Raw genomic sequence first — 14,524 nt, forward strand, 5'->3', positions numbered from 1 at the left:
CACTTGTTGCACCAGATGGCCACCAAGGTCCCTTCTGGGTCTCAGGCTGGGATTCTGCAGGGTCTGCTTGACCACTCGGCTGGCTGGCCACATCCACTTCGGATGACCTGTGACCTCCCAGGCCTCTCAGCCCCCAGTGAAGCAGTGTCTGCAGAATGCTGAGGGCCTATCTCCCAGCCCTCCCTTTGTCGAAGGGCACTTGGGTCCACCATCAGTGCTAACTGCAGCCTGGCCATGGAGCCCCAGCCCCCAGGCTCTGTCAGGTTGGGCTAGCGCGCCTCCTGGTGGCAGCAGGGAGCATGGCAGGCCAGCAAGGCAAGATCGGGTACAAGGGCGCTTCCTTAGCAGTTGCCTTTCCAGGGCCCAAGGAAAAAGGGGGTTTCACAGACCAGGGGACAGAGACCTAATCTGAATGAAGAGAGAAAATGAGGAATTCTCTAGAGAGAAGCACATTGGGAAGAGAGCTGAAGAGACATCCTGCCTCAGACAGCAGTCACTTGGGGTGACCATCTCCAGCTTCAGTCTCTCCCCCTGGACTGGAAGGCCCCATCTGAACTAAAGACCAGTCTTCCCAACACGCCCCACAGGCATCTGTGCAAAATGGACGGGCTGAGGTGGTGGTGGTCAGGCTGCTTGAGCCCCCAAGAGATGGACAAGAGCCTGGCACTCCTGCTTTGAGTCCAGTCTGGCACAGCTCAGAGACAAGGCATGGGCTGATGGGTGGAGAGCTGGGAGGACCTGCTGCGGACACAAGGGGGCTGTGTGACTCTGGCCAAGTCACCCTCCAAGACCAAGAGATGCAGACAGAGTGTCTGCCTGGGGCTCCCTACAGCAAGGAGAGAATCACTCAGCTTCAGAGCTGATAGGGACCGGGGGGGCTGGGCCAGCTCCTCATCACAGGGGACGTCACCCAGGAGAGCGGCAGACGCAGGTCCTTTGACACCGCCCCCTCATGAGTCCCCAGTACCCCTCCAGGGCCAGAAGCGAAAGGTGGGGTGATGTGTGCCATCCCCAGAAATCCCAGGTTATTTCTCCTGATGGGCCCTGGGTGTTTTGCAGCCATGCCAGCAGAAGGAAGAAGGAAGTAAATGTGAAAGGCATCTCTGAAATCAGTGTGAGGCTGGAGACGGCCCCAGCATTCATGCACTCGCACCTCATCTTCTGTCATTGGCTGTAAAGGACTCTGGGAGAATGACAGCCAGAACCCTGATTGTCTTCATATCAATCCATCCCACGCACTCATGTCTCTCCTCCCCCCAAGCCTGGGACCTGGGGCCTGCGTCTCGCCTCCCTCCCTCGACCTCTCTGATGCTGCGCCCCTCTCCCCCCACCGCCCCCGCTCACCTGCCACTCCTCCCTTCCCGCCCCTGGTCCCCCGCTCTCCACCTCTGCCTCCTCCCCTTCTCTCCTGGGCTCTGGGAATGACCTCCCCGCCGGTCTTGCCAGCCCTCTGCTCTCCCCACTACAGCTGATCCAACCAGCTGTGGAGACAGCCTTGAGAAGGCAGCTGTGATCTCTCCATGGCTGCCCGCTGACTTCAGGTACCCCCACACCCCACAGACGGGCCTGCTTCCAGCCGTGCTCTTGGCCCCTTGTAACCTCAGCAAACTTCCCTGTGGGCTGTTCTCGGACCCCCACGCTCTCCCTGCTGGAGCACTGAGCCCAAAGCCCTCTACGCTCAATGAAATCCTCTTGCTCCAAGGCCCTTCAGACATTTCTGTCTAGCTCTTTCTTCAATGGCATCGCCTGGCGCCACATCCCTGGAAATGCCTCCTTTCCTAGGGACTCCCATGGGCCAGGTTGGCACACAAAGCTTAGTGCCCCAAACTGAAGTCCAAGTAGAGAAAGGAGGCAGATGCCAGGAATGCTGAGGAGGAACTGATATACCTGGACGTGGGGTGGCAGCGACTAAGACAAAAGACTCCAAAGACAGTCCTGCCTCTGACCCCCCCCCCCACACTGGCCGAGTGACCTTGGGCAAATCTCCTAACCCCTTGGGACTCTGGATGACTCTCAAAGCCCAGAAGTGGCAGAGAGGGTGCTGAGCAGGACACTCCCCACATGCAGGGGCCATCACCCAGACTGCCCGTGGGCCGAGGTACTTACAGGGCCACAGGGCGTAGGGATCAGCTCCTGGTGCCTCGGGGTCAAATTGGGCAGTGGGACATCTCCAGGTTCCGTAAGAGGAGGAAAGATGAGTTCTCTAAAAAGAAACAGGAATAAACCTCACAGCATTAGCATTTTTTAATAGTGGTGTGCAATCAGAAGAGACGCAGCAGGCATGGGGAAAAGTTCTGGGTTGGGAGGCCCAAGACCTGGATTCAAATCCTGGCTCTTCCCAGTCCTAGCTTTGTGACTTGGGCAGGTCAGTCACCACCTCAGCCTGCCTCAGGCAACTCCTAGGACCATGAAGTCAAAGACAGCGGGATCTGTGGACAGTTTCCTCCCCACAAAATCACAGGCACCCCACATTCCCGGTGTCCAGTTCTTCGGTCACGTCCAGCTCTTCGGTGGTGTCCAGCTCTTCGTGTCCCCGTTTGGAGTGTTCTCGGCAGAGGTAGTGGAGTGGTTTGTTGTTTCCTTCTCCAGCTCATTTAACAAATGAGGAAACTGAGGCACACAGAGTTGTAACAGCTAGTGTCTAGGGTCAAATCCTGGCACTCTATCCGCTGCAGCCCACTTAGCCATCACATACACCTCCGGCTGCCCATCCTGGTCCTCCTGCCTCGAAGAGTCTCCGTCTTTACTCAGGACATCCCCCCACCTGGAGGCTCTCCCTCCCCCTCTCTGCCCGCTGGCCCCCCCCTTCCCTAGGACGCCAAGGCCACCCTCTGGTCATCATCTCCTATCTATCCTGCTATGTATCTGTTTGCCCGCTGCCTCCCCCCCTAGACTGGAAGCCCCTGAGGTCAGAGACTGCCTTTTGCCTTTTTGTATCCCCAGCCCTCAGCACAGTGCCTGGCACACAGTAGGCGCTTAATAAATGTTTACCGATGGACTGACACTGTCGATTATTAAGGAAATCGGGGGTTACAGAACCCCCCCCCCCAAGAGGAGCCGGCCAGGGCTCACTGGGTGACGGGGGACAATTTAGAGACACGATAAGTTGTCTGAAGAAATCACGCTAATGTCAACAGCTCTGACTCCTGAAGAGTTACGTGTGTGGTCCAAGGCTGAGGCCTGGGGGGGTCTGGGCACGCGTGTTTGTGCCTTCGCTCGTACACACCCGCAGCCCCATCCTCGGCTCCCCGGGACAAGCCGGCACAACTCCAGCGCCCACGGCACTAAGATAATCCCGGGGCCAGAGTCCAAAACGGGAAACCACCGACGCCTGGGGGGGCTACATGTTACCCGGGCGCCCACGAAGCGGAGTACATACACGCGCAGAATTAGAAAAAGATCTGGGCTCCCCGGAAAGAAACTGGGGGTCAGAGGCCTGAGTTCTTTCCCTGGACGAGCTGGCTCACTTCCAGCCTCAATGCGCTTCCAGGAGGGAATGCGAGCCCCTCGATGGTGGGAGGGGGGTCCACATTTGTCTGTGGATCCCCGGGGCTTATGAGGCACAGCGCCTGGCACAGAGGAGGTACTTAATAAATGCGTATTATATTGTATTGGTTAGGAGGGCTCAGCCCGCCCAAGAGTGCGTCGGGGACAACCACGTGATACGCTGAGCCGGTCCCCAACACAGGCAGCCAATCAATGGACGAGCATTTATTAAGCGCCGGCTATGACAGTCGCTAAACTTTTATTAGGCACCTACTGTGTGCCAGACACCATCCTAAGGACCGGGATACGAAGAAGTCAAGGCGCTTACAGTCTAAGGTCGGGATGCTACAGCTGGAACAAGCTGGGGAGAATCAACAGAGGGGAGACCCCAGAATTAGGGGGAACCGGGAAAGGTGGGGTTTTAGCTGGACCCGAAAGAGGAAGACCGAAGTGAAATAACAGTGCCTGTAAGTCCCTCAGGGGGCTTACGTTCAATTGGGGGGAAATGACTCAAGCTCAAACAAGCGCCGTGTGCCAAGGTGGGGGGGGGGGGTTCCGCGTTGGGTCTAGACCCTCTCTCTGACCCCTGCCTCCTGCGGAGATAAAAACATTTTGGACCCAAAAAGGAAAGAAACAAGCATTTATTAAGCACCTACTGAATGCCAGGCCCTGGGCTTAGCAGGGAGGTGTGTGCTTTTGCTAATCTCAGTTCACCTCATTGAGAAAATTTGGGCAAACTGGGGTTGATGGACTTGCCCGGGTCACACGGCTAGAAAACGTCATTGGAGTCTCCATTTGAATTCAGGACTTCCTGATTCCAGGCCCAGCCCACCTAGCGGACACCATGTTCGTGGACAGGGGTGGCTGCTCTCCTCCCCTCTGCCCATACCGATGGTACAGTCGGGTCCACCCCAGCCTCACCAGAGGACTTGCATGGGCTTTTCTAGAAGCTACCAATAGGCGGAGGGGGCGGGGATTCTCTTCCGCTCTCATTGGATGAACGGTGAGAACATCCCCTCTCCAGGGTCAGGATGGGACAGTCCAGAGGCCACCAATAGGTGGCGCGGAGGAGGGGAAAATGATGCTTCTCATGGGATGAGCGGTGGTAACGTCCCCTCCACGGTCAGAATGAGACCATCCAGAAGCCACCAATAGGACGGATGGTGGAGGGGAGGAACTCCGCTTCTTTCTCCCCTCCGTAGAAAGAACGGTGGTAACATCCCCTCTCCCAAGCTTCCCCCCCCGCGTCAAGATGGGACCGTCCGGAGGCCACCAATAAGCGGCGAGGCTGGCAGAGCCGCTGTTGCTTAGCAGCGCCGCAGCCGCCCCCGCCCCCGCGCGCCGACCAACAGACCGACCGACTGACCGACCGACAGACCAACCGACCTGCTCCCCTCGGACTCCATGCTGAGCGCCGCTGCCAAGCCGCTGCTCCTCGTCTTCCTCCCCCTCTTCTGCCTCCTCCTGCCCTGCACTAAAGGGCGGGGACGCCTGAGGTTTTACGGCTACATCGTGGAGGCGCCAGTGGGGGGGTTGGGGGTGCTGTGCCGGGAAGGGAGAGAGGAAGCCGTTCAGTTCCGCTTCGGGCTTCCGGTACGTCACTTCCGGCGCCGCCGCCGCCTTCTTTCTTCTCTCCTCCTACCCTGACTACCTATCGCTAAGGCCACTTCCTCACCATCCCGCCAAGCGCTTCCTGCCCCACCAGCCCCCACGTCCTAGAATTCTTGCCCAAGGACGGTGTTGAGTCAGCTCCTCCTTGGGACACGGCTTTTCCGGGGCCCCACTTCTGCTTCCTCCAGAACGGTCTGGGGCAACCGGCTCTCACTTCCCGATTCTCCCCTGCCCCCTGGGGCTTTTGGGGTCACATGTTGACCCCGATCGTTGGGGAGCAGAAGTGTGTCAGAGAGAAACTGGCCTCAGTGGCGCCCCACCCTCACCACGGAAGGGACCCGCGGAGCCTGCTTTTCATTCGGGTGTGTCTTGGGCTCGGGTCGTGATCCCCCTGTCTACGGGGAGATGAAGGAGGACCCTTTTAGAGTTCAGCTAATGGGCTTAAAAGACCTACTATGTGCCAGCCTGGGCACATCAGTCTTCAAAGAGCGTCCGTTCTGTAGCAGAAGATGCACAACTATGTATGCTCGTGTGTACGTATACAACACAGAGGAGTATATGTTGACACAAATATATACGTGTGTGTATTACACAGGGGGCGGCTAGTAGAGCACCGGGCTTGGAATCAGAATCCTCCTCCCGAGCTCAAATCTGGTCTCAGACACTTACTAGCCGTGTGACCCTGGGCACTGGTCACTTCACTCTGTTTGCCTCAGTTCCTCATCTATAAATGAGTTGAAAAAGGGAATGGCAAACCACTCCTGTATTTTTGCCAAGAAAACCCCAGATGGGGTCACAAATACGTGACAAAAATTATATAAACCGAGTGGCATAAAGTGCTGAGCCTGGAGTCAGGTAGTCCTCCCCCCCAGTCCTGCCCAGGGCTCGCCTGTCCTCAGAAACCCTCACTTGGTCATTTCATCCGCAGCAGCTGGTGTCCCATATTGCTCCTTCCTTTCAGGACTAAACTCAGAAGACCAGACGGGATCAGTGCCTCCTCCCTTCCTTTCCTCTCACTCTTTTCTTAACTCTACATTCTGGCTTCTGACATCATCAGTTGAAGTGTCTCTCCAAAGTTACCTATGTTCTCTTAAGCAGCCTTTTCTCCCTCTTAATTCTTGACCTCCCTTTACCCTCTGACAGTGTGGGTCACCTTCTGGATACTCTTCTCTCTAGATTTTTGTGACATTGCTCTCTTCCTGTCTTTCTTCCTACTCATCTGACCAGTCCTCCGCTCTTGCTGGCTCTTCAGTGGGTGCCCCTCAAGGTTCTGGCCTGGGGCCTGGGGCCTCTTCTCTTCTCCATCTAGGCTATTTCACTTGATGAGCATGGATTCAGTTATCATTTCTTTGCCAGGCTCTCTCTTGACCTCCAGGCTCTCATCTCCAGCTATCTTTTGGACACCTCTCAGTATGTCCAAAACAGAACTCATTTTTCCTTCAGAACCTTGTCTTCTTCCTTAACTTCTCTGTTACTGTTGAGGGTACTACCACCCTTCCAGTCACCCAGGCTCACAACCAGGCTGTCATCCCCCATTCCTCACACTCTGAACCCTGATCCCCATTCCCATTGTGTTGCCAAGGCCTGTCTATTCCACCTTCGCAACAACTTTCATATATGCTCCCTTCTCTCTTCTTACAGGCCAAGTCACCAAGCATTTATTATGTGCCAGGCACTATGTAAAGTGCCTGGAAATGCAAAGAAAGGTGAAAATAGCCTCTGCTCTTAACGGGTTCCCAGTGGAGATCAACAAGCATTTAAGAAGTACCTACTATGTACCAGGCAGTGAGCTGAGTACTTGGAGGGATAGGGTGGAGGGGGAGAGAGAATTCAAAAGCAAAAATGAAAGTTCCTGCCCTCCAGGACCTTTCCTACATTGTCACGGGAAACACATGTACATATATAAATACGCAGTAAAATGCAAGCTATGCACCTTAGTATATCTACCTTTTTTTTTTCATTCCAGATTGGTTTTTTAATTACCATATTTGTATCTTTTGTTTTCATATCCCAGTTATTCCTGGATATACCACTTTCACCGAGAAGTTAGCTGACATGCTCAGGGGCACCCAGCTAGACTGTGTCAGAGGCTTGAACCCACGCCTTGGTGTCTTAGAGGCCTGTTCTTTATTCATGGATTTCCTAAAAGGCTGTAGTATCTCCATGGGCCACCAGAGGGAGCCCACTCTGCAAATTCCCTTTCCCACTGACCTGATTCAGTTTAGATGAAAAAATGATGAAATACTGCTCAAAAATATTAAAAAGTAGAAAATCTATGGCTCTGACCCCCACCCTTGCCTCTGGACTTTACCTTCTTAGTCAACAACAAGAACACATCCATCCCCACTGCTTTGCTGAGTTTGCTGAGGCAGAAATGAAAGGAAGTGTGTTCAAGGCTCCCAGGTCCCTACGTAGAGATCTCCACCCACACATCTTCTCCAGGGCTGCCTGTATAACTCCCCTTGAGGAAATGAGCTGATGTTCATGGAGAGTTTAGACAGGAAGATAAGGGCATCCTCATGGCAGAGCTGGTATCTTCAACCCTTGGATTATCACTCCAACCCCTGGACCTCATCTGGTCACTTAGGCAGCACTAGGCCTGAGGTCACTGCCACTGTCCTCAGTCTGGTCTTAGCCCTCCTATCACTGGTCCAAATCAAATACAGGCTTGGGTCTTGACCACTGGCCACACAAGGCCCTGACCCCCCATCATGGTAGACAGAGATGACTTCCTGCCTACCCGTACCCTTATAGCTTAAAGAAAATATCTCTCGATAGCAAAGGCAGGAGATGGGGAACTCTAGAAACCTGGATTCAACAAACAGCAGGCACTTGGGGTAGCCTCTGCCTCAGGAACTTTCACCTTATGGACAGTGTGGGGATCAGAAAGCTGAGTAGGGGAAGACTGAAGGACCTTCCACTGTTGAGGGTTGCCAAACACAGCTGTGCTGGTTTGATTTGGTCCCAGGTTGTGGCTGCAGGGGAGAAGGAGCTAGTATGCACCTGGTGAGTATGGTAGCAGAGGGATGGTGACCCTGCTGGCTGCGGGCAGTTGCAGGAGAGCGGAGTTCCTGGTCTCAGTGACAGGACAGAACAGTTGAAGTTTGCAGCCACCAGAGGGACCACGGGGAGCAAGAGTGTTTGCAGGACAGCGTGGCTGATGGCCTAGCACTGACTTAGGAGAGTAGAGGAGTGCCCAAGTTTGGGCCCCAGGACAGAGCTCAGAAAACAACAGAAGGACCTGAGGCTTGGGGTGTCATTTACTACACCTCAGGAACTTGATTATAATAGTAGTTGCTGAAAACAAAAAAAAATGAATAAGCAAAGGAGAAAGAACCTGATCATAGATATGAGGACAGAGAATATTTGAGTTCATATTCAGAGAAAGATAGTAGAGCTATAAAAGTCACTCCTTTTTCAATGAGAAACATCAAATGGTCAGAAGCCCAAAAAGAGTTTTTGGAAGAACTTAAAAAGGACTTTAAAAATCAAATTAGAGGGATCGAGCAAGAATTAGGAAAAAAAAAAGAGCAAGAAAATCATGAAAAATCAACAAACTGAAAATAGAGAATCAAAAACTTAGAAAATAATTTCTTGAAAACTCGAATTGGGCAAGGAGAAGTTAATGACGGTAGACCAAGAAATAATAAAACAAAAAAGAATGGAAAAATAGGATGTGAAACATCTCACCAGAAAAACATTTGATGTGGAGAACAGATTGAGGAGAGATACAAGAATAGTTGGATTACCTGAAAGTTATCAAAAAAAGAATCTTGATACGTCACAAGAAATTAAGGAAAATTGCCCAGAAGTTCTAGAACAAGAAGGCAAATAGAAAAAAAAAATCTACCACTTACCACCTGAAAGAAATCCTAGGAGGAAAACTTACAGGAATATCATAGCCAGGTTTCAAAGCTCCCAGGTTAAGGAGAAAATATTGCAAGCAACAAGAAAAAATTTTTTAAATATCGTGGAGCTACAATAAGGATTACACAAGACCTAGCAGCTACATTGAAGAGCTATAGGTCTTAGAATACTGTGTCTTACAGAGCAAAAGAGCTGGGCTTACAACCAAGGATAACTTACCCAGCAAAGTTAAGTATAATCTTGAATGGAAAAAAATGGACATTTAATGAACTGAAAGACTTTCAGGTATTTGTGACAAAAACAGCAGAACTTAATGGAAAATTTGATGTATGGCATCCAGGAGAAACAAAAGGTAAGACCAAGGGACTCAATAGGATCAAATGGTTTACTTCCTATATGTGAAAATGTTATCAGTAGTCTTATGACTGTCGTCATTATTTGGGTAGTTTGAAAGAAAAGCTTGGGCTGAGCGGTGTATGATGGGGTGATTCTATAAAAATAAAACTGTGTGGAGAGATAAAAAAGAGTAATTATCTCATACAAATGAAGCATGACAAGAAGAATTGATACAGAAGAAGCAAGGGGGTGGGGTGGGGAGAGGATGGGTAGTGCTGGCACCTTACTCTCATCTGAAGTGGGTTAAAGAAGGAACAACATATATGTCTAGAAGGATATAAAAGTTCTAAACTTAGAAAGATAAGAGGGCAAGGGGATAGAATAAGGGAGGGACTTTTAGAAGGGTGTATAGATTAAGAATTGGGAGAGGGAGGGGATAAGGAAGGGACTTAGAGGGGCGGGTACATTAAGGCATAGGAGGGCAAGGTAGCAAGTAGAAGTAAATTAGATGAGGGAGGAGGGGCAGGGTACATAGGGCAAGGAGGACAGTGAGGAAAAATAGGGTAGAGGGAAACATGCAACATAAATGTAACAGCATATGAATGGATGAATTCACCTATAAATTACTAAAAATTATGTTACTGAGTTAGAAAAAATAATTCATTTGACAGAATAAAAGGTCAAGAATTTCAGAGAAACTAGGGGGAAGAATTTAAAGGAAGGAGATTCAGCAGTACCAGACCTTGAACTATATTTAAGGTAAGAGCATTGTTGAAGTGTAAAATGGATAATTTTGATTTATTTTAAATTAACTTTTTCTTGTATAAATAAAACCATTGTAGCCAAGAAAGCAGAAAATTGGGAAGGATTTTCATAGTCTCTCAGATAGGATATTATCGTGTTGGAATACTGCTGTGATAGAAGAAATGCTGAGCTGCCTGATATAGAAAAACATGGAAAGACTTGGATCTATGAAAGAAGTTGCTCTCCACTTCCAGAGAAAGAACTGACAAATAGAAATAGGCATAACATAGTCTTATATATGTGCGTATGTATATTTATAGATAGAAAGCTAGATATATATATATATATATATATATATATATATATATTTATAGCATTTAATTGTAGCCTGGGGGGAAGGGAGGAGGGGAAAAATTTTTAAATGCACAGCAGAGAACAAAAGAAAAGCTAGGTTGCTTTGAAAATAATGTGTAGGATTTATTATATAGGTTTTTGAGAAATGGAAATTTATTGTTTCACACTGAATCCTCTCATGTTCAGCTGTGTACATTGAAATGGTTTTTTTCCTTTGTCATTTTTGTATTTAACTTTTAAATGGATAAAAATTATTAAAAAAAAAAAAGATGAAACTGCCAAAGAAGCGCCTGCTACACAAAGAAAAAAAGTTTTGCAAAACCAATTGATACGGTGACCGTGTCTGATAAGGCTTTGCACAGTTGTTGGCACATAGCAAGCAATCCGAAAATGCTTCTTGGCTGACAGTGTATATGATATTGTGCACTCATGGTCCCCCAGCTCTCCAGGGAATGTTAGCACAGTTTAAAAGGTGATGGAGAAACACTGAAGGGTTTGAATTTTTTTTTTCAGTTGAAAATCTGTCTTTTCTCCCTATTCTCTTCAACTGAAAGGGCAAGAAAAAAAAGAGAAGACAATTCTTACCATTGCCCATTTTACAGGTGACATGTACAGTCAAGCAAAATAGATTCTTGCAGTGGCCACATCCAAAAATTATGCCTCAATCTGCACTTTGAATCCATATCCTCTCAGGAGGCAGGCAGCACATTTCATCACCAGACCTTTGGGATCATGGCTGGTCATTCACTGCATTAAATCAGAGGTCCTAAGTCATTCAGAGGGAATCGTCTTTACAGTATTGTTGTTGTTGTTGAAATTGTTCTGGTTCTGTTCTCTTCCTCTGCATCAATTCATGTGATTCTTCCCAGGTTTCCCCGAAACCATCCTCTTCGTTTCTTACAGCATACTAGTATTCCTTCACATTCATAAACCATAACTTCTTCAGCCATTCCCTACTTGATGGGCATCCTCTAAGTTTCTGGTTCTTTGCCACCACAAAAAGAGCCACTATGGGTATTTTTGTAATAAGGGTCCTTCTCCTTTGATCATTTCGGGGTACAGATTTAGTACCTTGAAGAATTGGAGCAAGGCAGTGACATTTAAACTTATGTTCCTTCAAGTACACTCCTCAGCACACATCTCTCAGCCAACTTCCCATCACTCACCTGGGAGCATTTTTACCATTTTTTCTCCTGGCTCCTCCCAGTTCTTTATCATATCAGAATGGGTAAGGAGACCGAGGTCCAATTGTCCAAAAGTCAGAATGAGCAAGATTCCTGCTGCTGGGGGTTCCCCCTCCCTCAGGTTCTCCAAAAGGAGGCTGGATGATCCCTTGAGTGGTCAGGTGTGGCCAGGGCTTGATGACCACTGAGGTCCTTTCCAACATTGCTGCCCTGTGCTATGGTTTCTTAACAAAGAAGTAACAGTACAGGACAGTGTTGCCTTACTTATTTTGTGTCACCTCTCTTGCTTAGTGCCTACTGTGTATGGGAGAGCGCTCTCTCTCTCTCTCTCTTTCCTCTGTCTCTGTTTGTCTCTCTCTCATCTCTGTCTGTCTGGTCGGTCTGTCTGTCTATCTGTGTCTCTCCCTCTCTGTCTGTCTCTGTCTCCCCCCTGCCCCGAAAATTTTGCACATACATTTTCCACCAGCCAAGACTATTTTATCCCTCCCCCCTGAGGAAGCAGAGAACTATTCTGGAAAATCATTGTTTTGGAGCCAGGCTGTTCACAGCTTTAATTAATCATAGGCCACCTTAAATGGTAACACTCCCTTAAGACTCCTAAGACTTCTTGGATCCCTTCCTGGTGTTGTTTAGCAAAAGGAGTGTCTTGTTTTCCTTCTTTGTTAAGTAGCAGCTCTGCCAAGTGAAGCAGGAAAATATTAGCTGCCTTCGCCAGTGTTTTTCTGCTCTTCTGCCATTTTTTTAAAAACTTCCTCCCTGGATTGTCCCTTTGGAGAATGAAACTGAGGGTAAGAGAGTGAAAGAAAACCTTTGATGCTTTTTGGAACTAAGTATCTTCCAAAAGCGAACTGGGCTCAGAACTAACTAATTGGGCTGTGGCTCAAATCAGCATTGAAAAGTTTGGCCAACTGGAAGAGGCTGGTTGAACTGCTGCATCCTCCTGCCTGTTTCTCACCCAGGATGTTCCATCTCCCCTCTCCATGAGTTTGAACTGCCTGGCCTCAAGGCCTGGAATGTTCTCTTTCCCCCCCTCCTCCTCTTAACTTCCTGGGCTTTCTTTAAGATTCAGCTCAGATCCCATGTCCTGTAGCAGCCCTTTCTCAGTCCTCCCTTTTTTGCTGGGGCTTTCTTCCCTTCTCTGATTACCTCTAATCAATTCTGCATATGTCTTGTAGATATCTATTTTCATGTTGGTCTCCCCTTTTAGAAGGTGAGGTCCCTGAAGGCAAGTACCCTGCTATTGCCTTTTTTTTTATCCCCACCCCTTAGCAAAGTGCCTGGTACATGGGGAGTGCTTAATCAAGCATTATTTATTAAGTGATTACTAAATACTCCTTCTTTTGACCTACCAGCTGAGAAAAGTTGAGACAGGACTGCCTGTATCCCCAGGTTCCAGACCTTGCTAGAATCTCTTATTAACCCATCTATCTTAGTTTTTATCTTTGACGGTAGCAAGGTATCCAAAATAACTGAGGAAATGGTCACCTGGGCATTTAACTGCCCTAAAAGAGTTCAAGTCACCAAGTCTGGCCTTCCAGGGCTAACCCTGGTTCATCCTGTCTGTATCTTGTTTGTACATAGGTGGTGGTATGCTGTCTTCCCCATTAGAATGTGAGTTCCTTCGAGGCAGGGACTGTTTTTTGCCTTCCTTTGTATCACCAGCACTTAGCATGGTGCCTTCTGGCACACAGTAGGTGCTTATGGATTCTAGGCTAGAATACTATATGAACAGCCCTGTGTTCTCACTGAGCAGTTAGATAGATTAGGGCCCCGTCTTTCAGAAAGGCATGGAAGTAGTGCCTCAATCTGTACCGGACTGATGAGCTTGGTGCTTCTCCTGACTGACATTAAAGGGATGGTTTTTGAGTATTTAAGAAAGGGGGTGGGGCATGATCATTGAAAGTCAATCATGCCTAATTAACCTCATTTGCTTTTTTTTTTTTTTTTAGCAAGAAATCAGTCCTGATAAATCAAGGAAATAACAGATGTGGAATACCTGACCTGGGCAAGTCACTTAGCCTCTGCCTCAGTTTCCTCATCTGTAAAATGTGGATGATAATAGCACCTACCACCCCCCAACACCCCCCCCCCCCCGCCCCAGGGTTGGTGTGAAGATCGAATGAAACAATGTTTGTAAAGTACTTTGTAAACCTTAAAGAGATACATATCGCCAAATATTATGAATGTGATATTGCTTGGAATTCAGCAAAGCATTTGACAAAGTCCCTCACATGATCGATTGTGGATAAGACAGAAAGACGTGGATTAGATGGTAGTATAGTTAGACTGTAACACAGGAAGGACCTGAAGAACGATCATCAGTGTGACCCTGGAAGAGAGTCTCCCGTGGTGTGCCCAAGGGATCTGTCAATATGCTCTCGGCTCTGGGCTGTTCAATATTTTTTTCATGTCACAGAATCACAGAACTAAGAAGGGATCTCAGAGGCCAACCAACCCCTACCTTGCCAAGAATCTTTTCCATTAAGTCTGTGAACTAGGGACTCTTCCCGCCACCCCCCCCCCACACCCCCAGGCAGCTCATAATTGTCATGAGGTGTTTCCACTATATTTTGTTTGTTTTAATTCCACCCAATTGTTCCTAGTTTTGGGAGTTCTAAGGGAAGGCAGGACAACCCTTCTTCACCTCGCTGCCTTGTAACTGCCTTTCTATGGAGTTGAAAGCAGCATCGTGGGCTCCCTGAGTATTCCCTCCCCTGGGCTAAATCAACGTCTCGAAATTAGAGCCTTCCTCATCGCAGGACACCAGGCCCCTCTACTCAGCCAGGAGAATGATAGGAACATGACCCTGATGTAGGCAGGGAGAGGGCTGCCAGCTCTAACCTGTACAACCAGTGTCTCCCTGAAGCTTATTAAAGCTTTAAGGTAATTTGCATTATTCTGCTCCCAACTTGCCAAGGCAGAAGAATTGAAAGGAATTTACT

At 48.8% G+C, this 14,524-nt stretch overlaps 1 protein-coding gene and 1 long non-coding RNA gene across 5 annotated transcripts in view; one reads left to right on the forward strand and one right to left on the reverse strand.

Moving 5' to 3' along the window:
* Positions 1 to 5,088, reverse strand: part of LOC118838765 — a 36,278-nt gene extending 31,190 nt beyond the window's left edge. For 3 of the 4 annotated variants that reach the window (XM_036746126.1, XM_036746127.1, XM_036746125.1), the window contains exons 1-2: positions 4,873 to 5,073; positions 2,107 to 2,203 (exon numbers count right to left, since the gene is read on the reverse strand). In XM_036746126.1, coding sequence (XP_036602021.1) covers positions 2,107 to 2,203; positions 4,873 to 4,892 — 117 coding nt within the window. In that variant the 5' untranslated portion in view covers positions 4,893 to 5,073. Of the gene's footprint in view, positions 1 to 2,106; positions 2,204 to 4,872 lie in introns of all 4 variants that reach the window. The other variant, XM_036746124.1, reaches the window with a different exon arrangement.
* Positions 5,089 to 9,259: 4,171 nt separating this feature from the next.
* LOC118835840 lies at positions 9,260 to 13,614 on the forward strand. Its single transcript, XR_005009524.1, has 3 exons — positions 9,260 to 9,316; positions 9,972 to 10,059; positions 13,532 to 13,614. It is a non-coding gene; the product is annotated as an uncharacterized LOC118835840 (long non-coding RNA).
* Positions 13,615 to 14,524: the final 910 nt, after the last annotated feature.

Source organism: Trichosurus vulpecula, chromosome 2, assembly GCF_011100635.1.
Source record: "Trichosurus vulpecula isolate mTriVul1 chromosome 2, mTriVul1.pri, whole genome shotgun sequence".
Classification (NCBI taxonomy): domain Eukaryota; kingdom Metazoa; phylum Chordata; class Mammalia; order Diprotodontia; family Phalangeridae; genus Trichosurus; species Trichosurus vulpecula.